This window comes from Pollachius pollachius, assembly GCF_949987615.1.
Source record: "Pollachius pollachius genome assembly, chromosome: 9".
Taxonomy (NCBI): Eukaryota; Metazoa; Chordata; class Actinopteri; order Gadiformes; family Gadidae; genus Pollachius; species Pollachius pollachius.
The window spans coordinates 2,039,628-2,066,403 of record NC_136942.1 but is presented as its reverse complement, the minus strand read 5'-3'; the positions used below and the strand labels follow the sequence as shown (position 1 = coordinate 2,066,403).

At 44.5% G+C, this 26,776-nt stretch overlaps 1 protein-coding gene across 2 annotated transcripts in view; it reads right to left on the bottom strand.

Annotated features, from left to right (window-relative positions):
* Positions 1 to 26,776, bottom strand: part of osbpl5 (oxysterol binding protein-like 5) — a 42,660-nt gene that overhangs the window by 7,131 nt on the left and 8,753 nt on the right. Inside the window, exons 1-13 of one of the 2 annotated variants that reach the window (XM_079743964.1) lie at positions 24,104 to 24,190; positions 23,853 to 23,914; positions 8,487 to 8,636; positions 7,972 to 8,045; positions 7,604 to 7,684; positions 7,238 to 7,339; positions 6,213 to 6,416; positions 5,644 to 5,728; positions 5,047 to 5,209; positions 2,077 to 2,290; positions 1,229 to 1,413; positions 903 to 984; positions 96 to 194 (exon numbers count right to left, since the gene is read on the bottom strand). In XM_079743964.1, coding sequence (XP_079600090.1) covers positions 96 to 194; positions 903 to 984; positions 1,229 to 1,413; positions 2,077 to 2,290; positions 5,047 to 5,209; positions 5,644 to 5,728; positions 6,213 to 6,416; positions 7,238 to 7,339; positions 7,604 to 7,684; positions 7,972 to 8,045; positions 8,487 to 8,616 — 1,419 coding nt within the window. In that variant the 5' untranslated portion in view covers positions 8,617 to 8,636; positions 23,853 to 23,914; positions 24,104 to 24,190. Of the gene's footprint in view, positions 1 to 95; positions 195 to 902; positions 985 to 1,228; positions 1,414 to 2,076; positions 2,291 to 5,046; positions 5,210 to 5,643; positions 5,729 to 6,212; positions 6,417 to 7,237; positions 7,340 to 7,603; positions 7,685 to 7,971; positions 8,046 to 8,486; positions 8,637 to 23,852; positions 23,915 to 24,103; positions 24,191 to 26,776 lie in introns of those variants that run through there. The other variant, XM_079743963.1, reaches the window with a different exon arrangement.

Genomic DNA, 26,776 nt, shown 5'->3' with positions numbered 1-26,776 from the left:
CTTCTTAGGTTTGAAATGAAAACCGGGTTGTTAACTTAAAACGTTGGGAGTTCGACTTGCGCAGAGGTGTCTGATCACCATGGAAACGGACCTACCTGTTCAGCAACGTAATAGGTGCAGCTGTCGGACTCTGGGTGGAGCCAGCAGCAGCGAAACGTCTCGCCCAGGATGGGGTTGTACGGCTTCTTGAGACCCTTTGGAGCACACACGCATGGAGAACATGACAACCCGCACTCTCACACAGCGCCACAGGGTGGGCCTGTTTCTAGATTCTATGTCTGCACCAAGAGAATGGCTGAAAGTTTGCTCAGATTGCAAAGTTGCAACATGTCCCCATCTCATTGTACCTTATTTCATCATGTTCAAGTAGAGAAAAACGTTGAATGACAAGTGTGACGAAATATTGGACTGGTACTGTATGTTAAATATAACCCCAAAAAACATCGCTGAGCTTGAAGGCGGAATCACATCATTGCGGAAACATGGTTGAAGGCGGAACCAACCTAATTGTGTTCTTTTTTTCAACTGTCCTCATGTTTTGAAACCTGATATACTGGCTCTGATGTGAATGTTGCTGCGCCACCCCATCCCATCAACACAACCTCTGCATCTTTCCAGACAGCTCCATTGCAGTCGAACGGAACACGCCTTGACTGACGGCAGCAACGTTCCCGTTCTAAGAACCTCCTCAGAGCCATTGTGAAGTGCTCCAATTTGATTTATTACATTAGCCACCCGTTCTAAAAATAAAAAAGGGAAGGGACATAAAGTCTGACAATCGTGTATACGTGTCACACACGTGAGCCGTGATGGGTGTGAAAACACATTCCCTCTTTGTACCTCAGCTCATCGAGCAGTTCCCAGTGTCGCTCACGATGTGTTAATGACTCCACATCACCCACCTTGGGCTTCTTGTAGAAGCCAGAAAGGTACCAGCGCACCACCTGCTTGATCCGACCGTACGCACTCTCCTCCAGCACCGCCCTGAGGAGACGGGGAGGGGAGGAAGGCACACTCAGTATTTCTAATCACATAAATGTTGACTTTGTTGACTAACCTTGTGAACATTGGGCAAGCCTTTTGAAGTCGGCAGCCCCTGAGTTCTCTCAATATCAGCACGACACAGCGAACAGACAAAGTGTTACGCTTGGACAAGAAGCTATATTTCAATAAGAAATGCGGGCTTGGATGTGAGGTGAGCCAGTGCATGTGTGTGTGTGGTACGCACTGTGACAGCAGGTCGGCGTGGAAGTAGTAGTCCGACAGCTTATCCAGGAAGGAGCGCGGCTCCAGGATGAACGTGGGCAGCACCACCTTGGACAGGTCCATGCCAGGCCGCAGTTGCTTCAGCAGCGTCCAGATCAGACCCTTGTTCTCCTCGGACACCGTCTCCACCTGGGAAGCCTCGCCAGCCTGGGGGGGGGGGGGGGGGGGGGGGGGGGGGGGTTACTGGGGATAAGCTAGGCTAAAGAGGCTACAACAGAGGCAGCTACGCTACAGGACTAAGAAGAAGAAGTGAATGTGTGGGGTAGATGGAGAGCCACTGGGTGTAGCCTAGGCTGGGAAGGTAAGAAGGTAGGCAATGTGCGTCTGCTAGGTTAAGGAACAATATGGCAACTTGGGTTAAGGGCCTGACAGCTAGGCTAGAGGAGCTAACAGAAAATCACTGGGGGTAAACTAGGACTAGGCTAGGGGATTTAACGGAAGTCACCGGAGTAAATGACAACTAGGCTAGAGGATTTAACAGAAGAGGAGTAAACTATAACTAGGTTAGCAAACAGAAGACACTGGGGTGGACTAGGCTAGAGGAGCTCACAGATAGGCGCTGACGACGGGCCTACATTTGGAGATGCAAATAGAAGCATCAGAATGCTGTGTCAGCTACGACAGCACGAGTCCTTCGGGAAACATGCCAATCACAAAACGACACCCCTGTCTCTACTTAAGGGGACCCGAAACATGAACTGTCAAAACACACAGAGGAAGACTTGAAATTGAGTTCCATTAATACATTATGCCAAAAGGAGAAGTTGCCACCGGTTGCAAAGCGTAATGAGCGCCACACCACCCCCTCACCTCTGCCATCTCCTCCAGGCCCTGCTCCACGTAAGGCGTGGCCTGCAGACCGGGCGACAGGTCGTCTGCTTGGTCCATGTCGCTCTCCTCGGTCAGCCTCCCTCCGTTCTCATTGGCCGGCGTGTCCCAGTCCTCGTGAGCCTCGCGCTCCGATTTGTCAGAGAAGCCGTCGGTCTCCATTTGGTGATTCACCATGAAGTCAGAGTCATTCAACCTGGGGAGATAAGGAGAGGGCGCAGAGCAGCGTGATGTAGAGGTCTTCACGGGGCCAAAAAAAACGGACCCAGACCCCAACGGACCCGGGAGATATGCTGCGAATCATACACTCGAACCTCCATCTTTACCGTCTCCTGTCCTCAGCGTTTTCCCCCCTTATTTCGCACTCTTGCGATTTTATCCCCTTATTTCCCGCTCTGGTATTCTGATCCTAATAGACAACCATGGTCATCAGGCAAGTTACACAGTGTTTCCAAATGGATTGTTAATTGGCTGTATTTATACAGCTCTTTATCCGAAGTCAACCATGCAAGGCGACAGCCAGCTCGTCGGGAGCAGTCAGGGTTAGGCGTCTTGCTCAGGGACACCTCGACACTCAAGCAACCTTGTGGTTACCAGCCAACCCGCTCTACCTGCTGAGCTACTGCCGTGATCAGTGCTGATCACAGGTTTTCTCAGATCCATTCAGGTTTTACACATAATGATAAGACCCAGCAACCGAGATAGACCGAGTTGTGGACCCCAACACGTAGAGGGTAAAGATATAAGAGCAGTAAGGATATGAACAACCAGCTGTTAAATAATTATGAGTCATCGGTGTTATCAGTGACCCGTATGCAAGTCAAAGTACAGTATGAGAGAACCAGTAGGATAGACCACTACCTCCAATACTAAGCTAAATGGTATCGCCCTTTTAATCACATTGAGCATACTGTTGGGGAAGCTGGAAAGAGTTTTTAATGTAGTTTAACCTTACGAAATATCGCTGTTATTACATTTAGTTTATAATGGGTGCCAGGCTTTGCATCACTTGGCAACTGAAGTGTCAACTGAAGGTGGCTTACACTCTGTGTTCATTGCCAAGAAATTTGAATTTGTCCTAAAATGATTTTCTTATTTACTTGGATTCAACAAAGAACTCAGTTACTTTCTCTGAACGTCATATGGTAATGAGCGAGCAAGATGAAAAAGTGCATTTTCTCGAATGTCTTTAAGTGCTTCCCTCAGGCTGTCCCCTGGGGTGCGACAGACACCCACCGGTAGCTGTGAGCCCATCGACCTACAGTCGGCCTTGATGTGAGACGTTATTAGCCAGCACGGTGATGCACTGGATTTCACTAAGAAGCACACCGGTCCTTTAAGACAAAATGATGCATGCAAATGTATTCAGGAACCACGTATGCAAATGTCGTATTTGTGCTACAGTCTAAAGACATAGAACCTATTCAGAAACACTTCTCACTAGTCAATAACTCAAAGGGTTGGTTGCCTATCTGTGGTCAAAACAGAATCAATAGATGGATGGACAGAAGGACAAATAGTTTATTAGCCATTGATTGAAAGTCCCAGAGTGTGGAATGTTCTAGGTATGGGATGGGAGGCAGCAAGGGTTTAAAAAAATATTGATTAAAGATGAAGAGGGACAGAGCACAAGAGAGAGTTAGTGAGAAAGTGAGGTAGGGTGTAAAACAAGGGCAGAAAAGTAACTACTAAGTAGAAACAAGGTGGCTCCAGTTACAACCTTTATTTCAAGGTTGGACAGTGGACGTTTGTATTCTCTAGGACCCAAGCAAGAAAAAAACACAACACATCTATATCTCTTACTAAAAAGGCATGATGTAAGTGTGCATAACATATTGAAGCATGAAGTGACCCACTGTCTCCTTGCCTCAGCAGAAAAAAGGAAATGTGAACGTCAGGAGTTTTATAAACAGGGAAACGCATAGCACATAATCAGCAGAAAAACGCCCACTAGATGTCAGTTAACTTGCAACAGTCCTGCCCTACATCAGAATGGACCTGCAATACAGCATTCCTGTTCATCTGCGACAAATCGACCCCCATCCCCCCGGAAGTATCAACATTTGCTTACCTTGAAGACAAATAACTGCCGCTCCAGCTTCAACAAGCTAGTACAGTTGACACTAAATCCCACCACGACAGTCTATACTTAGCTCCTCTGATTTCCTTTTAAGTTTGTGTGTGTGTGTGTGTGTGTGTGTGTGCGTGTGGGTATGCGTGTGTGGTTGGCTGAGTGCAAGCAAACACTTTGAAGGAACATCGGTGTGAAATGAGGCTAGGAATACGGTGCTCTAATGTCCGAGTGCATGGCGCCTCTCTCCCTCCGGGTTGTGTAAGGTTTCCATTCTACTCTTCCTGCTCTTCCGTATGTCATGTGACCCGACCGTGAGGCTCAGATTGGCTGGCAGCGGAGCAGGAGAGCAGGGAGTGCTGGGTTATGCGGGGAGGGCTCACACCCTGAGAGGAGGGGGAGGGGGAGCTCTGTGTGTGTGTGTGTGTGTGTGTGTGTGTGTGTGTGTGTGTGTGTGTGTGTGTGTGTGTGTGTGTGTGTGTGTGTGTGTGTGTGTGTGTGTGTGTGTGTGTGTGTGTGTGTGTGTGTGTGTGTGTGCGCGCGAGTGTTTGTTGAAGGGGCGGTATCTGTGAATGATGACGTCACCAGTGTACAAACACAGCCTTCCTTAAGGTTGAAGAACACGACTGTACCCTCAAACAAGGACAAACTCACAAGCATTTTATGTTGCCTTTACACAGCTGAAGATAAGACTCTGAAGTAGAAATTTCAGAAACAGCCGACGAGACTCGTCAAGCAACATGCGTGCCACTTCCCCAGCACAAAAGCGTCATTTTATGGCAACAACATTTTCGAGATGACGATCTAGTGAGTGATATGGGATCTTTGCTGTAGTGGTCGTCACGCGGCCGTGTGTGTGTGGGGTTGCCACGGGGACTCACTGTAGCAGCTCAGCGTCGCTGAGGGCCGTGGACTGCAGCAGGTGGAGGATGTGGGAGGAGTCAGAGGACGCGTTGAAGTCGGCCTCTCTCCCGCCTTTGGCAGTCAGCTTGTAAATACTGGAGCAGCTCAGCGCCAACTCCAGGGCGTCCATCCAACACCGGCCTGGGCACAAGAGCAGTGAGAGACGCTCATTAAAACCCTCCCTGTAATGACCTGTCTATAGATGTCTGCATCGCTTTTACTTTACTGTTTAGCATGTAGCATTAGCCCAACTCTCTGTTAGGGAACCACCTAGCCGATTTAGCTGGTTTTGGAAGACACAATTCCTGCAAGGTTGCTTTACTAAGTAAAGTGCTGTTTCATGCTAACATTTTCTTTATTTTAAATCATCACAATGTGCTCACATCCCATTTGTCATGATATGTTAAATGGCCTTTGTCTGAACACAAAAGCTAATTGTGTTCAGACAAGATGGCTCATGCATAAAATAGACAAATGGAGAAGTAAGTGACAGTGATCCAACTGTCTAAAACAAAGACAATTGATATTCATAGCTTCACTATATATTGGAATGGCAAAATCAAACCCCAGCTCACCGTCGGACTCTGAGGCAGCTCTGAAGATCAGGTAACTGCTTGGCAGTGGCTGGGTTATGGAACCAACGTTCTCTCCGGTTGGACCCTGGCGTGATGGCAACAACGCATCATTACATTGACGCTCAGTGAAACATCATTTCAGCCATGGAAACTGATTTCTGAGTACATGACAACACCTGGAGTATATCAAGCTTCTGCTTCTGACTGACCACTGTGACAGAAGAGTATTCCTATTGCAAGCATTTACAATTACATTTTCAAATAGGATCACAGGTCAGCAAATATTAGTCCCACTATAGTCCTTCCTTAAAAGCTGCTGTAGGTAAGATTCAAGGGTCGTCAAAGGAGAGGGACGACCATCTAAATTGTCTCATACAGAGGCAAGTGCAGAGTACACCAGAACGGATATTCCCACACAGCATTTCACTCACTAGTAAATGACTTACCGCGATCCCATTTCTGGGGGTATCCCGCGATCCCATTTCTGGGGGTATCCCGCAATACCATTTCTAGTGGTAAGTCATTGTCATTTTTTTTGTTTTTACATGTTTTCGGTTAGCCCTGTTCACCTTGACGGCCCAGACGGACTTGTCCAGAGGGTGGTACAGCTTGAAGCAGAAGCCGTCCTTCTTGGAGGGCCTCTCGATAAGCTTGCAGGCGTTGAGGAGGATTGTCCCCACCCAGTGGTCGTTCTTGGGCGTCTTGTAGATCAGGAGAACCCCAGGCTTCAGGATGCACCACAGCTTTGTCCAGCTCTTTAAAGAGCCTCGGATCTGAAGCGGGACATTGGAGGGTACAGAGGTCATTGTTAAAGAACTTTTAGGATCACCTGTGCCCAGAACCGGTAAAAATATGGATTCATTAAATAACTTAAAAATGATAGTTGTTAGCCATGTTAAGAACCTAGGCGTATTATAATGACACTTTGGCTGAAAAGCATCCACTAAACTGACTAAAGGGCCACAAATATGGTTAGCAATGACAGCAATGTTAGGTAGGGTAGGCATTTTAAAGAAACCAGCCAGAGTAAAATAGATTTTTTAGTATCAAACCAAAAATAACATTTTCAATTATATAATACAGAAAATCTTTGGGGTAAACTAGGACTAGGCTAGAGGAGCTAACAGAAAATCACTGGGGGTATGAATAATTATATAAAAAGTTGGCAAAGATGATTTGGCTCCCACAACCCCTTTTTTTAACCTTTAAATTGACAGATGAGCTACAGGTTACGTTTTGGTTCTGGTGGCATGGCAACCAACCCCATTTAGTTAGCCCATCGGGATGCTTAAAGGGCATTACAGTGGGAGAGTGATCTTCAGCTCGAGTTGGCCAGTAGGTTAAGGCAGATGTTTACAAATTATAATGATATGATGTATAGGATATAATGACAATGATCAATAACCTGTATTTGCGTAAGGTGGATAAGCATCTCAAATCAAACCTAATCTAATTAATATTATTACTAATTTATTCAACATCTCCAAGAAGACTGAATTTAGCTAAAAAAAGTCAACAGCAAAAGTTTCCAAACATTACAACTGTTGCTGCTAGCAGTTTTATTTGTGATGATTGTTGAAGGGCATGAACGTACCTTGAGCCAGTCGGACATGATGACAACTCTCGGGTCCTTCAGCGCACTAAACAGTTCTTTGGCTGCCCGTTTCTTCTCCTGTCTGTAATTTCGCTTCTGCACCTGAGGCATGGAAAAGTACAAGCTTGAGCGGTCACCCTTGGGTTCAATAGGAAAACGGGTAAAACTCCATGGTGCAAGTTATGCCACTAGGGGGCATCAGAGTCACACGTTGTCAACCTCAGGCCTTTGCTCACGCAGTCGCTTCCCATCATTCATTGACATCGTTTCAAATGCAGACACAATAAAATGGAACAGAGCATAATGAAGGCTGGTTAGGTGAACCGTTGTGCTCGTTGTGACCCCCGAGCATAGAGGCCATCACACCTTGAGGGACTCCTTCCGGGCCAGTCTCTCTGTGGGGGAGGGGCACTCCTTCTCCACACCATTGAACATCCGGGACTCCGACTGGGGGGGAGGGAGACGAGGAAGAACATGTTAGAGACGAAGAGAAGCACGGAGTGCAACATGCAACATGTCTGGCCTATAGGGACGGACATGCAGATAGGCACGCAGTTAGGACTGGTTAGAAAAAAAGAAAGAGAAAGAAAAACAATTTCGCAAGAACACATCTGGGATTCGAGGCATTGTGCAATAACGGGGTAAAAACATGAAAATAGGATGACTGATGATAAAAGGTGAGAGAGCGAGAGAGAGGGCGGGGGGGGGGGTGGCCGAGCCAGGTGTGTCCCAACCTGGCTGCTCGGTGACTGGGCAGGGCTGAGCTCGCTGCTCAGTACAGAGTCTCCGTTGGCGTCCATCTCGCTGCCTGAGTCCAAGGAATAACGTTGATTAGAAGGTACAGTAGAAATAAACCCAATAGAGAAACCAGCTGAGGCACATAAAAGGCAAAGACTGAACCATTTGAGCTTAACTACGGCCAAAACATACATAGAATACATCATGTCTCAGCTGTGCGGCATGCACTCCAGTCGACTCTTTCCTCCTTCCTTTACACTGTCGTTGCATATAAATCAAGAGTAAACAATGAATCAATAGACCACAAGACGGACCCCATATGACCCAGTCTGACCGACCAACAACTAAAACAGAGGAAGCATCTTAGTGGACATCATCTTAGTTACAACAAAGAGTCTTTATTTGACCCAGGCTAAAAGTCATCTAGCCCCTGTGCAGTCTAGAATGAATCCCGGCCTCCCAAGACGCTTAGGTCACGCGTTGGCCTTGGATCAGCGCATCGTTGTGTTACCTGTGCTGAGCTGATACAGGTCGTCGTCACCGCCGTAAGACAGGTTGCGGGTGAGGGTGTCAATCTTGGGTGGCGAGGTAGCATTGGGACACAGAGAAAGCCTGCGCTGGAATACAGTCTCCTCCTTCATCCTGACACCCAGCCTGTCCTCTGCAGGGAGGGGGGGCAGGAGGGAGGGAGGGGGGGAGGGGGGGGAGAGAGGGAGGGGGAGAGGGAGGGGGAGAGGGAGGAGGGAGAGAGGGAGGGGGGGCAGGAGGGGGGAGAGAGGGAGGAGGGAGAGAGGGAGGGAGAGAGGGGGGGAGAGAGGGTGGGGGAGAGAGGGAGGGGGGAGAGAGGGAGGGAGAGATAAAGGAGAAGGATCCAGACAGAAAGGGGGGGGGGGGAGGGGGGAGAAAACAATTAGCCAAAATCAAGCCAAGTTATTTAAAGTCTTTATCACCGCACCACGGTCGTGACTGAAGTGTGAACACAACAGTGATCGTCTCTACCAGACCACAAAACAATGGCCTTTTTGAGCCTCCCCAAGCAAGCCAATCCCTGGTTGGCTCTCCGTCCCCAGACTATCAAAACTCTGTTGTACCGGGGGCGCGTCGGCCACACAACACAACTCTGTATGGGGCGCCAACGGGCCATCCAGCACACACACACACACACACACACACACACACACACGTCCAGAGCCACGGACACAGACAGACAATTGTTAGTCACAAAGTTCATATCCATGAGGAGGGATGCATCGTTATAAGCATGTACAAACACGACAAATGCACAAGAGCAGATGAAGTGGAGGTCAAACAGAAGTCATGAAACAGAGGTGCGTCTATGATGAACGTCGAGGTTATAAGAAACAGCAACATTTGAGTCATTATTAGTTGCTGGGAAATGCATTCAACAGATAATTACTCACACAGTCATATTCAACCAGTAACAGGGCATGGTTTTAATGTGGCACTGGTGAGAAATGTCTCACTCGAGAAGTTTATTTTTGTCGTTTTTAAAAGAGGGTATTCAGAGTTCACAGCCAACAGGAGGCTTCATTAATGGAGGATCACAAGAAGGAAACAAGAGCAAATCTTAAGTTATATCCACTGGCCTAGTTAACTAGTGTTTCCCATAAAGCCCCAACTGTAAGTGACAATCTACAGTACAGATGAGAGCCGGGAAACATAAAACGTTATTTTTCAGGTCACCGTGCTCGTAAATCTGGCATGGTCAACAAACACTAAACACGTTGCACGAAAGTACAGCCGCCGCTCACATTGTAAAGTAAGGGAGCTTTCATTCGCGTATAAAAACACACACACACACACACACAAAAAACAACAACAGTTCTTTAACATGAATCCCTGTTTGAGGGCACACCCCCCCACTTGGCTCTCCCACTCGAGCGCATTGATGACTGGGCAGCATGGGGGGGGGGGGGGGGGGGGACATGTCCAGACGGATCAATAGGTTCATTCACAGCCCCCGGCCGGCTCGATAAGGCCAGGAGTGTAAAGACCTTGGCTCCGGGGCGCGGGGCTGTGGCCATCGCGCCGCTGCGTAACCCAACGCCAGCCGTTCATTCAGCTCCAGTCGGCGGGCTGCCAGGCGGGCAGAGAGGCAGCACCACGCAGAGTGTGGGCTAGACCTCTCCACTCACGCCCTACGCGTCCTCCACCACTGCCAACCACCAGCTTCTTGCATAACCTTTTCATTCATGTGAAGGGCTGCACCCACCCACTGCTGCACCTTCTGGGGTCTCAGTGTGGGGGGGGGTCTACTGCAGCATGCGAGAGATTCAGCCTTGGCCAGGGCTGTGAAGGCGGTGTACAGGGTTTACAGTGCTCGCCCACAGAAGGGATATAGAAGATAGAAGATAGGATGTCAATGTGCTGGCATTATCAGCTGATCGTGGCTCATCCCAGGCATCACCAGGCCTACGCGGCGTCGGCATAGGGTCAGATAACATCGTCATAAAAGTGCGATACATATTTAGGTTAGGCTCTGTCGGTCTAACAGGGGCAGCATGGATGACTTCACTATAAATAAGCACTGAGGCAACGAGCACTAACAGATATGTTTCCATCCCTGCAGTCTCCACCAAAGCCAAGCTCCGCTTTCCTCCAGTCCCTAGCCTCCCTGTATGACTCACATCCTTTCCATCTGCCCACTCCTTTCTCCTTCCTAACCCAATCATTTCATCTCCTTTCTTCATCGCTCCCTCTCCTTTGTCCTTTCTGAAAGGTTGCCCGCGATGGGAAAGAGAAAAGGTGGACCCCCTCCTCTGTAAAGAAGAGATCCCGAAGGGTCTTTAAATAGCCACACAGCACGACAGCTACCAGCCGGCAGTTATGAGGTCATGCGTCATTGTCCGGGGCGTGGTGCAAGCGCATGTTAAATTTGCCCCATACTTTGAGCGTACGGCTCTGTTGATGCCCATATGGCGCAGTGTTTCAGTGTTTGTATGCACATCTGTGTGTGTGTACGTGTCTGTGTGTGCGTCACGGTGCACCGGGTGCTACGGGATGTGCAGGACCGCGTGGTTCGGATGGAGTTCTCTCTCTCTCTCTCTCTCTCTCTCTCTCTCTCTCTCTCTCTCTCTCTCTCTCTCTCTCTCTCTCTCTCTCTCTCTCTCTCTCTCTCTCTCTCTCTCTCTCTCTCTCTCTCTCTCTCTCTCTCTCTCTCTCTCTCTCCACACAAACACACACAGTTTAACCTGCTGCACACATGCTAGAAACACGACTGGCATTTTGTGGTGATTTTTGGTCAGTAATGAGGAAACGCTCCTGCTAAGGGTGGGGTTATGATGAAAGCAGGGAGTGCCTGATAAGCCATGAAGTTGTTGCTGCCGTCTGCCATTCTTATGAAAAGCCCTGGGCCATAGTATCTGTAAACCATGACCCTCATCGACTGCTGTTCACTCGGGGTCTGCCGCTGATGATCATCGGCCCTGGGCTATGGAAACCGTGCTGTGCATCAGTGGACTGGTCAGAACTGCTCTTCCCCAACTTGATCTCTATGTGGCTGTGGTTAGAATTCATGTGCAAAGGCTGGCCAGTAAAGTTGGAAGTAATGCACTTTCGATGCATACACTTATACTTGTATAGACCACATAGCCATATTTAAATCATATAGCTTCCTGTATTGTCCCTGATCATCATTACATAAAATACACATTAAAAGTGGTAAGGCCACCATATTCAAGCATGGCAAGTGTGTATACAAGTGTGTATATGTTGTGCTGCACATTTACTATATTCTGCTGAAAGAAATTCAATTCATACGGACAGCAGATCAGAAGTTATGAGTGTAGGGAAGGTTCTGAGCATGTGTCGTTGTTTGCATTGCTGCTCCCAACTAAGATAGTCAATAAAAATGTGTGATTGTCGAATTTAAATTTGGATAGATGGGAACCAGAAGTAGCTTTATGGCTGATGTATTTAACTATGTGTTCATTGTGTTACCGGACAACGTGTTTGTGTATGGGGAAACAGGAACCTTGGACGTGCCAAGTTAATCTTCATTAATTCCCTCTGTAGTTATAAATATGATGCACACACAAAACGAATACATATGAAAGGTTATGGTCATACACCCTTGCATGCTAAAAATAATAGTGTCCGTTTTGGGCCCAACAATCTCCTGTTGACACCCTAAAAGGCAGGTTTTATCGGTCCTCAATCAAAAAATACAGAGGTGCTTTTTTTGGAACACAGGTTCCTGGTTCTGGTTACTGGCTGGGAAGTTGGGACCTGACATTTGCCTGAGTAACAGTAGAAGGGCCGCGTACGTAACAGAGAAGGTGGAACTCAATGGGGGGAACACAAGGACCAGAAGGGCCTTCCGATAGAGAATAGCCCTAGCAGTTCAAAGGCTGCAGTGTTCAGGCCCTTTCGTGTTCCCCCAGCATTGGGGCCGAGTAGGCCTGCACGATAAATCGTTATAAAATCGCGGTCTGGATTCACACCTCTGTGGATTTAATTATCAAATTAATTCGATATATATTTTCTAAAAATCTTTATTTTTTTCAAGCCTTAATTTACAGGTGTGTCGAGTTGGTTCAGTAGTTATAAAAGGCCAGCAATTAAAGACAATCTGCTGCTATTTGTACAAAATAAATCATTCCGCCAAAAAACTATGTTTGGTACTGCCATTTTCTTTTTTGGCTATGGTTCATGTGTGCAATAAAAATGACATTTTGTGAGAAAAAGAATCGTGGCAGAGAATCGTGATATCAATTCTAAGCTAAAAAATCGTGATTCATCGTGCAGGCCTAGGGCCGAGGTGGGCTCTTCTGATAATGTGCACTGTGCTGATGTGTGTGCACGGTGCTGATGTGCGTTTGTATGGTGATGACGTGCACGTGCACAGTGTTGATGTGCATGGTGATAATGTGCATGTGCACGGTGCTGATGTGCATGGTGATTATGTGAAGGTGCACCGTGCTGATGTGCATGTGCATGGCGATAATGTGCACATTGCTGATGTGCATGTGCACTGTGCTCATGTGCGTGTGCATGCCGATAATGTGCACGTTGCTGTCGTGCACGATGCTGATGTGCGCGTGTCCAGAGAGGTTTCAGTGTGATCACTGATTCCTGTAGGGCTCTGTTGCATTCCAACAGAACTGCTCTCATACTAAAGCATAATAACAATATAATATAACCAGAAAGCACGTGTGCAAGCAACCTTTTTGGGGCACTGATGTAAGATCAAATGCAGTTTTCAGTCTGCATTTTGTATCCATCCCATCGTCAGGGTTTCAGAATACTGTTGCTTCTGCTCTACACAAACAAATATGCAAGAAACGTTCTATTATTAAGTCACATTTGTTACTTTATCCCATTTTCTTTCCTCTCAAGCCATTCTTGAGCCAAGGCCACCTACAGTATTGTTGCCGGGCTCTTTTCACTCTTCTGTAGCAGAACATGATTTTGCAATCAGTATTGTTTCACAATATTTCTGCAATGACAATAGCGAAAATGTAACAACTGAGAAGTGTGCAATAGGAGCCACCTATGACACACTGTACATTACATGTTTTTTTTATAATATTAATGCAGTGGCGCTAATAATCCAACGGTGGCGCTGTGCCATTGTTGGATGCAAAAAACTAAAATGGCTAAAGCAGTTGGTTCACTTTGTATAAAACATCAATCCTATTAGGCATTAAAGTCACTACATATAACATTTCAACTAGCTCTTACCTTAAAAATGACAAGGACATAGATGGGAGTAAATCCTGATCATAGTGATTTAAATAATGTTATCAATAAAATCCCATTCTATTATTCACATTACCGATATTTTAGAAAAAAATGCTGGCCAGTAATTTACCTCGCTCTTTGTTTACAAGAATCCTGCTCTCAACACGCCCAAAGCCCTGCCCACTGCTGTCACCCAGCCAATCAGATTACGCTAGTTGGGCTGACAGTTGCACAGCAAGTTAGAGTGGCCAGAACACTGATACTGAGTTTTAAATTCAGAAAGTCTCCTGCTTACTAACAAGGAGGGGATCAACCCCACACATGCGACTTCCCGGTTAGCGTTTAATTGCATCGCTGAATTATAAATTAGGTGTGCATGAAGCTAAAACATCCTCAATGATCTTTACATCGAAACAAACGATGTTCTGGTGGCGGAGGTGAACTCTCGCCACTCCTTCCCTCTCTAAAATGTGTACACTGTCCCCACTCCTGTCTAGCTAGGATATCATTAACTCCATTCACCAATGCTTTGCCACATAGACCCTAAGCTAATATTTAGCCAATGATACACTCACCAAGTGCTAACTGCACTGGAGATAACAGCAGATAGGGCCGCTCAATAGCGCAAAAGCACTGCTGCCCTATAGTAACCTTGAACTACCGACGGTGGACAAAAACAAGCCCAGAGTTGGATACGGTTACCGTGTGCGAGGACTTGTTTTCTTATTAATCATTAGACCACATGAGAGCAGAGGGCCACAGCGGGAAGAGTCTCCAGCACAACATGTAGACATGCTGAAACCTGTACAATGTTAATACGCTCAACTGGTCTGGCTAGTGCACACAGTCCCCGAGCATCCTAGGAGGCGTCCTCATAACAACCCCCGGTTAGCAAATATTAGCCAAGGAAAGTGTGACTTTGTTTTTTGTTTCAAAAATGAATTGGAGAAGTTGTATATTGAATTTATGTTGTCGTAATTGAATAAACAAAGACCCAATTCACTGCCTGAAGTTCTGAAGCTAAATTAGGTCCATGTCACTTCATTAATCCAATTCTGTCTAGGGCTGAGCCTGAAATTTGAATATTCATATATTTGTAACATTCATTAGGTATTCTAATCTCAATTCAGTATTCAATTGATTTGTTTTAGTTTTTTTAAGTAAAAAATGTAAACACAAAAATATTAATGTTTTTAGAAGGTCTTTGCATATTTTGTAAATGAAGGTAGAAAGCTGAGATACACTTCGTCCAAATATCCCGGTGAAAAAAAAGTCATGGCACTAGACGCTTCACGTCGACACTCGAGTTGAGCAAACGGTAGTAGTCATCAGAGCGGCCAAATATTGGATGACTAGGCTAGATGATGAGTTTTTCAGTTGGATATTCAAACATTATTTGATATTCAAGCAGCACCCCGATTGCTGTGGTCCAGTTTGAGGATACACAAGCCATTAACCCCCCAGCCATCGGGTCTTGTATTTAGCAGCTATTTCAATGTTCAAACAAGACCAAAACACACAAAAAAGCTATACCTTCCAACAACAAGGTGTTAAGCATTGTGTTAACATGAATAAAGCATGTAGCAATGTTTCTATTTTGATGGCGACCCGTCGCCCACAATAGCGTGTGTGTGATTTATCACCGGGTAAATAGCACTAGTCCACGTGTGAAATTTATTCAAAACGTTGCACAATGTTCAAACCACCTTGGCTTTTGATAATTGGAAGTAGGCCTACTCTCATACATTAGAAACCGTTTGTTCTGAAACTTTAAGGCTGCATTGAAGCTATGCCGTGACCAGGTCCAACTCGAACTGATGATTTTTTTTACCGATTGCACCACTTTAAAAACATAAAGGACAAAACGGTTAATGGCCTGCGACGTCCAGTGCCCAAGGAAAAGTTCAAAGCATTTAAAATATGTAAATACACAAGTATATGATAAATATGTCCACAGATAGACACATGACACAAGTACAGCTTTGAAGAAGCCTGTGGTGCCTTCAGAAGGGAGTGGTTACCCTGCTGGCCGTGGGGGAACATTGCAGGTTTGCAAAGTCCATAAGTCGTCGTTCTCCGTTACAGGGCGGAGCACGGCAATTTATTTTATTTCATTAGCTGAACCACTGGGTAAGTGCCATTGAATTCCAGATAGCGTTCCCAAAGTACCGGAAATTAAATTATCTTTATGACCTGGAGTTTTTAGCTTGGCTTATTTTGTATGACCAGTATCACAAGGCTATCTTTATCAAAATGGTATGGGTGGGCAAGAAAAATAAACATTTCATTCTTCTTCATTTACGTGTGGTTGTATGGCTACCTGTATTTACTTAGCACCTCAGGACAGAACCGAGTTAACCTTAAACTCAGTCCACCACGTAGACAGGTGGGCTGTTACTGTGGCAAAAGCAGACACAGAGACGGCCAATATGGGAGTGGATGCTGGTTGATAGTATGTCAGGAGAATTAACAGAGCGGAAACCGTCACAACCCATCCCCCCCACAGTGTAGACGGTGGTTTGTGTGCATGCAGCGTGTACGTGACTGCTGTAATGGCCCGTTATTAATTCACATCAGGACCAAGGCAGACTGTCTACAACACGCACACGCACACACACACACACGCACGCACACACACACACAGTGAAATCTCAATGTCAGACAACGTGCGCTGTAAAGCCACTGGCCAATTAAAACGCTGCATCTCCTTTACCATGCAAGTGTGTGGCTGTCTTCCACACTCATCAGAAGCGCCACGAGGACCTATGTGTGGGCGTGTGGATGCAGGGTTCTGATGCTCTGACGTTCTGTTCTTGGAGGCTTTCCCCAGCGGTTTCCCATGGATAGGTCCGGCTCATACCCTGGACTGTAAATAGCCTGCCCATGTCCGAAATGCCCTTCATGTTCTGCAGTGTAATTACAACGACCGAACCGCCCATTTCAAAGTACGCTCTAAAGCACCCCACGTCTAGAAACATGTAGTGGAGTCATTCCAGGGGAGTCAGCCAGGCAGGTATCTCTTGCTGTCCTTGAAGCGTGAGATGAAAGCAGGTCTACTGTAGCCACTAATTAAGAGGGCTAATTCTGGCTACAGTACGCCACGGGAGATGGAGGTGCCGCTGGTTTGATCTTATGTCTGGTTTTACTTAGAGGAGGAATAAGGAAACACCCTGAAACCAGGGCTGGGTCAAAGTGGAAACCCTACCGTGGTTATGATGGCTCTCGTTTTGTGGCAGACTCCTTTTTCCACATTAAAGTGCATCTCTCTCCCTCTCTGTTCCTGTTCAGCCACCATGAACATTGACCCCACCACTCTCCCTGCACCACCACTTTGCAAAAAAATATCCCTCAGCCAAAGAGATTACCCCAAGATGACGTCCTAAACAGTTTCCACTACACCGTACTCATCTGACCCTGTCACTCCCTGAGGTGAGTTGCATTGAATATCTCAAAAAGCACTTTCATGTATGAATTCATACATTCGGTCCTCAGTTTATCATACCAAAACAAAGTGCACAGTTTGCATAGGGCTCTAACACATCTGAATCAGGTCAGTAGCTGCTATCGGTAAATATTTGTTATTTGTAAAATATTGACGATTGCATACTGCTCCTGTTCATGATCAACCCGTACAAAAACAACCCACACATGGTAGGGACTATATCATACTGTCTGAATTGCAGTAGTTGACAGCCTTCTTGGAGAGCGAATTGGAACATGTTCCAAGTATACAGGGCCTTCACGTGCACACGCATCCAAGGCCACTCCTAACCTTGACCATGAAATGCTTCCCATTAGTATCTCTATGATACTATGATAAGCAGTGATGACAGCCGTGATGAGTGATGGCATTGGCAGACCACCAGCAGTGATGTCAGAAGTGACTGCTCGACCCGAGGGCCTGTCTCCCTCCCTCTTCCCTTGACCCCCTTCATTAATAAGGACCTCATAATGATTATATCTATAAACATCGGCCAATGGTCTGTGTGTATAGATCATGGGTTCCGACAACACATTAACTACGGGGTCATGATGATGTTTAGATGACATTGTAACCTTCACCCAATGATCACAAAGGCCGGGTCACGGATAAACACCCAAGTTATCATTAAACCTAAGGTAACAAGAGGTAGATGAATACAGACATTTCTTTTACAGCACTACATTGTATATAGGACATCCGTGGAGCCAATTGGAAGAGTCAGTAAAAAACCCATACACATAATCACATTCAGCGGCAGAAACAATGCCCAGTACTTGATAAAACCTAAGATAAGCAGGCCTTTTCACTTCTTACTGGGCATTAGCATAATAAAATAGAGCCAAAATATCTGTGTTGGCTGTAACACAATGGACATAATCCGGGTAAAAGTGTGTGAGTGAATAAAAAGAAGTAAGCAAATAAAGGTGAGGAAAACACCCTTTTAAGGGCTGTATTCTCCATACTATCCTCAGCTGCTCTTTCAACACCTTGACCTCGTTGTTTATGAGCACCTTTGAATAAAGTTGAAAATGTTGTTCTTAAAGTGAAGTCTTTCCAGAGAGAAAAAGTTTGATCAGGGCCTTAATACGGCACAGCAATGGTTTGAATGCCGTTGCTCGGCCATCATATCTTAAAACTTCGCATTGAGTGTATGTCAAAATAAAATATATGCATGTTGCATTATATACAAGGACTATGCAAATGTAGGTCTATTTGATGTCTCTGCAAATACCATGTTACGTAATGGCAGGGCACCTATTCTAGAGCAGGAATGAGGCTAATAATAACACACAGACAGATTGAGAGGGACCAATAGAGAGAGAATGAGACTGTGAGAGACACTAATGTGACTCTCTGGCTGTGACGGAGTGAATGAGGATGAACTGATGAAGGTAATAATGGTGGTCTGAAAAGTTACAAGCTGTACAGGCTGTGAACGTCAGGAATACAGCTAATGAGAAGCAATTTGAATAATTTTGTCCCCAGTGGTTTTTTTTCCATTTTAGTTAGTCTATGTGCAACAGGTGTATTGCTCATCTCTAAAAATCTCTTAACAGCTTTCCCTACAGACCTACAGTTTTTGCTCAACAACCAGCTGTGGTTTTCTTGTCAAACAATATAGTCAAACAGAATTTCGTAGAATATTTGCGGCTTTAGGCTGTGGTCCACAATTCCACCAGGAAAATCCTTCATCCTTCAAATGTGCATCATAATAACCTGTAATAAAAAATAATTACTACATTATTACAATATTGGCCTTCGGTAATAAAGCATACTTGGTGTTCTCGGGAAATGTTATGGATGGTTTTGGCATATCGTCCACTCAACTTCCTTCTGAAACCCAGTTACTGAATTGGCGATTAAATTGTGACAATTATACAATAATGAACCATGCTTCATTGAATAATCACAAGCAAATCCAATAGACTTATTTTATAAAAAGAAAAAGGAATAGACAATGTAAATTTGCTTACTCTGCCGAGTTGAACTCTCAGGTTGGTTAACAATAACAAGAGAATTTTGTGTTTACCATATCCATTATTTTTAGTATAGCTACCATTCAAAGTAAACATATGACCTCACCCTGGTCAAACAAGTTTAATTAATGCAAGGCACTCATTCCTGAGCCCCGCCCTTAAAGACAACATGAAATTTAAACTAGCTTTCTCTATCATTGTTTTTTCTATCAAACAACAGCCTTGACTGCGCCCAGGCCTTGTCCGGCCCCAACATCCTGTTTAACTTTGAAAGGTGTTATATTCATGCTGCAAGCATGCCATTTCACTCTGCCTTTAAAAATAAGAACTGAGAGTGAACCAGACCTCCCAATGACCTGCACACCGCTTGGTAGTACTCCAGCAGACATCGCCAGATCACCACCGTCAATCCAGTCAACCACTGACTAAAATAGACACAAGACCTGGAAGATGCATTTACCGTGATAAGATTTTCCGATGCCATTAAACTATTTCAGCCGAGTGGATGGATGCATCTACCTTTCATTGAATCCCTGCAACGTTCTTTGTTATTCATGGGGGGCATGACATATTTCTGACGTTTTTTTTTTCTTTAACTCTATTATACTTTCATGTTCACATGAGGATAAAACAAATATAAATAAATAGGACCAAATCACGAACACTACGAAGTGTTGGTACTGAATTATTTTAATTGCCTTGTGTGCCAGGACACAAACTTCAGTGTGATTCTTACTTACAGAAGGTTGTGTCAGTTACATTCTTTTTTTCACTTTTCACAGTCTCCTTCATAGTCAAATTTTAGAATAAAATAAGAATAATACCGGCATGTGTGATTATGGATACATTATTTAATCAACCAGCATAGATCGAAAACAGTGTTAGCAAAGCAAACTACCACCCACAGATCTTTTAACCATCAAAAATAGAAGCTGAGCATATCCATAACCGTGGGGATGGCTTCATGATTGTGATTAGGTCGTTTGGATAGTCTCTAATCGACATGGATCAGAGCTGGGTCATCTGACTAGGGGTGGAACCTCAGTCTATTGTCTTAAAGAGGTCATTTGATAGATGCATCACAGGCCAACTCGAAGGATCGAATGCATGTAATGCAATCGGGCTGACCCAACCACCTCTGCTCCTCTTCACTTGCTTTCACTGATGTTATCAAATGCTTGTTTTCTTGCCCCACGTTTAGAGACCATTAAAAATGTATAGTCAAACAAGCCATGTGGCCGCCTGGTTACCCAGAAGCCCATTAAGTTCACTGTTGAATGGAGTTAGGGTGGCACTCAGTGCTCGCTTACGCCTTCCCTTAAATAAATTAAGTCATGATTGTGGCGTAGTTTGGTTAATGAAATGTGGGGATGTTTTTGCATCATGATAAAATCTAGCATGTGTGTATAGCAAAATATATGTTGGTTTTTGTTTCCCATTCACACTGCAGAAAACCAACACCAAAATAATATCACATTTTGAATGGAAATGATGACCCAACTGAGTATGCCTAAACAACACGCTTAAGTCCATGAATGTGAAATCTCATCATATTTTTTGTCACTCTTCTGCTGCTTTCCTAGAGGAACCCATCTGATTGGTTGAGGGAGCCAAATGGAAAAAGAGATCCCAGATCAAACAGGTAGAAGCATGTGATTGCTCAACAACTACTAGATGCACAATGAATAAACATGAATCGCAGCTTTGCTCCCTCCAGTATCCAGCTCATTAAATAACACTTTCCAGGGCTCATCAAACAGGGACACAGTGTGTCGTAACATCTCCATCAATGGAGCTGCATAATAGTTTGCATAGGAGGCGCTGCTGAACACCACTGGCAACAAATAGGTTGTTCATTTGTTAATTTATCTTGATTTATTCCTCTGGATGGCACTTTACAATGTCCTCAAAAAGGAAACATCTTGAATGACTGATTTCCTTATTATATTCAATTATTTTGCTAAAAATAAACCAAATAATGCACTGGCTTCTAGTGAGTTTCAGAATTGGTTGTACGAACATATTACTTGTTTTAAAACCTTTGCATAACCTTGCCTCCAATTAATAATATATACTATATTATTAAGCTTTTAATTTTTATTTCGTCATGTTTGTTTACTTGGTAAGATTCCTGTATTTATAGACTGAAAGTATTGCAATATCAAAAAATAGGTTTCCTATCCATCGGTGATGGTGCAAAAAATCTCCAGTGATACGTTTCCCTTTTCAGGGTGACTGAGCTGATGTCAATCCGGGATCTTAGGCAACACAACAGGTCATATTTAGGTTAGAGGTCGTGTTTTTCATCCATGGTTTATGCTAATGTCCCTTTTGATGGCTTGAGTTGAGTATCAGAGGCTGGACTCCAGGCTGTTAGAACAAACTTCTTGAGAATTGTAAGAACACGTTGTTGTGTGTGAGATTAAGATTATGATTTTGCATTTGCAAGAACGTCCAATATACAACAATTCACCGGGAAACTATGACATGAAAATTAGTTTTTCATATGCCACCAATAACCAATATTCACATAAAAATCTCAGGCCTAGATGGCTGGAATGTACATTAAATACATAATTGCAACAAATAAAAAAGCCAATATTTTCAGATTCAACAACATTCAAACTATGCTTAATATAAACATCAATATGCCCCTAGTGGCCACAGTGGGACCAAGAAAGACAAAGCCAGGCTGATTTAAGAGCTGGCCTTGATGTGGACAGAACTAAGCCAGCTCCCTTCTGCTGACTCAAGAGTGTGTAAAAGGGATTAGCAGAACGTGTCACAGTAAATGGACACTGTGTTTACTCTACAGAACATATTTATTGAGACTCTGAAGAACAACCATTGATACTCCATCATAATCTCGCAGGTACATGGCCGTCAGGCTAATCTCACATCTACGTTAAGGTCACTTAACAAATTAAAATCAGAGATGTGTGTGTGTGTGTTTTAGAGATAAAACAACTACAAGAACAGCACTTGGTTGAGTCATTAGTTGGGATATAGGGGATTGAGCTGTGGAGCCGGGGTTCTGTGTAGTTTGCTGTTTAGACATTTGGCACTTTGTTCAACAGAAAGTCACAAGAACACTTTGAAAATGATTGTGCATTCAACTGAGCAAAGACAACCTGATGCCTAATCCAATCCTTACAGTGCGAAATATTTAATATCAGAGGAATCAACCGAGGCTTTCAGTCTGTGATGTATCGAAATCCAACCATCTGACAACCAAAATGCACAAATCCATAAAATTGTTGGATTTCATAGTTCCATACGGGCATTCTAAATAAAGATAATAAAGGAAGAGGCAAAATGCAAAAGAAGTCTTGGCTGGCACAAGAATCAGTTATCTTTGCCTTTTCCGATTATAATGACATTAAATTGGTATTAGCCCCTTGAAGGCGTGGTCGGAGCATACCGAGATCCCAGCTAAACGGTTGTAATTCCTCTAGGCCATGCAAAAGACGCTCGCTGAAAGAACCGTTAATCCGTTTCAAAGCGGAACCCCAGGTTCATCCACTTAATCCCAACAAGCAGCTGCGCTTAACATCTGGCCGTCTCCAAGGCGGTTTCTACAACAACAAAAACAGCACTAACAGGGTTTGAGTACAGAAATACGCGGAAAATGGACAGGAAGAGAGAGCAAGAGAGCAAGAGTGATAAAAAAACGTGGAGCCTACTCATTAGAACATTACTTTTCTCGCAGAAAGAGAATGTCCCTTCTGGCAAAAGACCTGTTCTGGGACTTTGCACATCTCCCATTATTCTGCAGCCAGCTGTCCCTGGAAAACCCAAGGCGCTGGCTCTGTTTAAACTCAAATACATTTTGACACACCCTGTAAGCTGCACATCTCCGCTCTGTCAAAGCCATTCAGTGCTCCCACGTAGGCCCATTCTGCCTCCTGCTATCCAAACACACTGAATCACCCGCTAGGAGAGAGGAGTACGGGCGTGGGTAGTCCTCACCTAACCAACGTCTGTGGTCCCCAGGAAGAGCGGAGGATACGCATTTAAAAATAAACCAACTGGAGGTACATGTTTAGTCAATGGACTACCAGTTGAGACATGCCCTATTTATCTTCCGCCTGCTTTCTTTACTAAATGAGGCCATCCCTTTTCTATCTTGGGGTGTCGGTTACGAGGCCCCAGGATCTGAAGGAGCGTTTGCTAAATAACACATGAACCTTCCTGATATCATTAGAGATGACCAAATGTGCAAAGTAGAGCACTTCTGCCAAGGCCAGCTACAAGAAGGCCCACTTCAGTACCAGATATGTAATGGCTTTTTACAATAGGCATCTTCCAAGGAACTAACATTTCAGGGGGAAACAAGTCAAAATAGACCTCAGAGATTCTGAAGCAGCCATTGGAAATGTCATACCGTTAACCATTTTATTTGCGTGTCAAAAAATAATCTAGCCCATGCAAAGTGCCATATATTCAGCTAATTCCCAATAGTACTGCTTGAAAGTCATCAATAAAAGCTGTTCCAGTAGGACAGCGCCGCCAATTTACATCAAGGCATAATACTGTTTGCATTAGATAGCGGTCCTAGTATCTAATTAAATGTATGCTGTGATGCCTACCAAGTGAATGACTGAAGCTCGCCATGCAAGTGTCAACATAGCAGTCCGGGATAAATGGTCGCTCTGTGTTTTTAGTCATGCAGCTAGAACAGAAGGAGGGATAGACAGGTGAGAGCTCAGCTTACCTTTCACCTGAGCCACGGTAGGCACAGCATCAAGAAGCCTCTGTCGAGGCTGCCCGTCTCACCTGGAGAGAGAGATTCACATTTACTCGTACAGAATACAATAGGATGGTCCAAATGAATCCACATACCACAGGACAATAGTATCTCTGATATACAGGCAATGCGTGTATAAGATAATTCCATCCATGTCCAATGTCAATAAGCCATGAGAAAAAAAGAATAATTTGGAAGTCTAACGATAAATGAATTACCTTGCCGAACAATCAAAAACCCATCAGAATAACCGATGCTCCAGACAATCGTTCTTGGCAGGCCCTCGGATATATAGATAGAAACAGACTGCTGGGCGTCGGCCCCTCCTCTCCCTAGTCACACCACCAGGGGCCGTGACGAGGAGGGAGGGGCGCCGTTTGGCTACGGTCGTCAGGGAACCCGACCGAGGGGCTGCCAACCTCTCTCCGGAGCCACACCGAGAGGCTGTTCACGTGGCCTCACATCCACGCACACTTCGCCCCAACACCAGTCCATTGATCAAAAAGAGTACCATTGCCACAGGCCCGCGACGGCTCCTAAACGGCACTTTGTCCTGGTACCAGAGAGTATAGTAGTCCACATCGAGAGAGCAGTGTTTACAGTCAACACCTTTATGGTTTAGAATGTCCCCTTCGGCAACTCGCGGCTGCACACACGCACAGTTGTGTTAAGTCACTTTTTCTTGTGTGCTAAAGACCAGAGTCAAATTTCCTTCATATGAAACACTAAGGAACAGTTCAACAGGATTAGGGTGTGGTTAAACATAGGAGGGATCAGAGGCATGTCTATTGATATTTAGGATTTGCTAAACCTGGGTAGCTAAGTATACCTAATTGCATAAAAGCTTAGCTCTTGGGATCATTATCGTTCATGTTTTGTGTTGGCAATCATAGAATTCAGTTAACCAAGTAGATTTGATGTTGTTGAGTAGAAACAAGCAGCAGGGCGTGCCTTCTGAACTTTTACTAGCGTTTCCATGACAGAGAAGTGCTTTGTGTCAACATAAAGTAGCCTGAGACGCTTGTACAAACACCAGTCAAGGAGGAAGTGTTCAGGCAGGAGCAGTGACAAGGCTTGAAGCAGGGAATAAGTCTCTTCCTTTAAATCCCACCGCAGTCCCGAGGAGAAATGCCTAGAGTACATCTAACCTAAATAAGAAGTGAACTGAAAGAGATGCCTGATCTGACAGTCCTTAGAAGCGGGGAGAGAATCAGATAGAGTGAGGGATCAGGCATGAAACAGAACCGAAAGAGATTATTAAAACGTTAAAGTGAAAGAAGAAATACCATGCAGTCAATTAAGACATCAGCAAAGTCTTTAAGCAGGTCTGATGAGAAGACATTTTATGGAGTGGGAGAATGGGCCAGCATGCAAACAGCAGGAGAAATAATAGTAAAGATCTAAAACATAATAATTGACAAAACTGCAATAAAGCAGTGTTGCCCTCATAAATGAAGCTACGAACCTGACTGACTGCAGGTCCAGTAATTTGAGAGCCCATTAGGAAATGAAGGGCTGGTCAAGGCAGATCATTGTAGTCATGGGACTAGTAACAAACTACGTCATATTCTGGGTCAACATGTCTTCCCATATTATTAGCCTAGATATTAGCTTCACAATTAACATACATTAAAGCTGCTGTAGTTTCGATTCGAGATTCGAGAAAATAAGAAAAATAAATAAATAAAAAATCATCAGGATTTTGAAACTTAACAGCACAAAATAGTCTGCTCATTCTCAGATCTCTACATCGCTCTGCCATCGCTCTCCCAATAAGGGAAAAACGCACGTTTTTCCCTTATTGGGAAGACATTTCGACGTTTTGTTGAAATGTCTTCTCATTAACCATTAGTACTCATATCATGAATACTTTCCCTTTCTCATGAAAGAAATGTAATGAAATTCCTGTTTCTTAAGTCTCCATTTCCTGTTTCGTTCAGCTATGATGCAGATAAAACAACTGTCTTAGATCATTTGAGTTGTCTCTTGGCTGTCCATATTATGATTGGGTTATTCAAATTTTAGGCCAAAGCCAGATTTTTCTGTTTATGATGAAGTGAATAGCAACAGTATTGTCAACATTTGCATTTTTACTTTGTTGCAGTTAATGACCATATATCACCATGTTTGAATCTTTGACTTTAAAACTAAAACTAAACCCCAAAAATACCACACAGTTTCCCAAACATGCTTAAGACATTAGTGATACTAATTAATAGGGACGCACTGAAAATTCGGCCACCGAAAATGGCCCAAAACATAATTTTTGGATTCGGCTGAAGGAGTAAAAAGGCCGAAAAAAAAACCCAAACATTTCTATTTTTGATGATGCGAGAAAAAAAAAGCAACCAGTGTGGAATGAGCCGGGTGTGCTTCATCAAATGAGAGATTAAAAGCGAGCCGCACGTGAGTTTGTCAACAACTAAATGACAATACACAACGATGGAAAAAGAGCTGAGCGCACCTGTTAACAACAAAATACCAAGTAGAGAGAGAAAAAATCTGCTCACACTTAATGCAGCAAACATGTCGGCAGTGTGGAAGCATTTTAAAGTTTCGGAAAACTAAGCAAATAAGGCCGTTTGCAGACATTGTTCTGCTGAACTTTCTAGAGGGGGAACATCTGCGAAGACTTTCAGCACATCAAGCTTGATCCATCACCTGAAAACCAAACACCATGCGGACAACATGCGGAGTACGAGGGAGACACCGCGGCGGCAGCAGCAGCGAAAAGAAGACGAACCGACTTTCATGTGACAAAGCAGAGAAGCTACTTTTCATAAAGAAGAACCTGCCACTTTTCCTGAAGAAGTAGACTAAATACACTCTCAGAAATAGGGCACTGCCCCAGTTAAAATCCGTTGTACCGCTAAAGTTACAGGAGGATTATT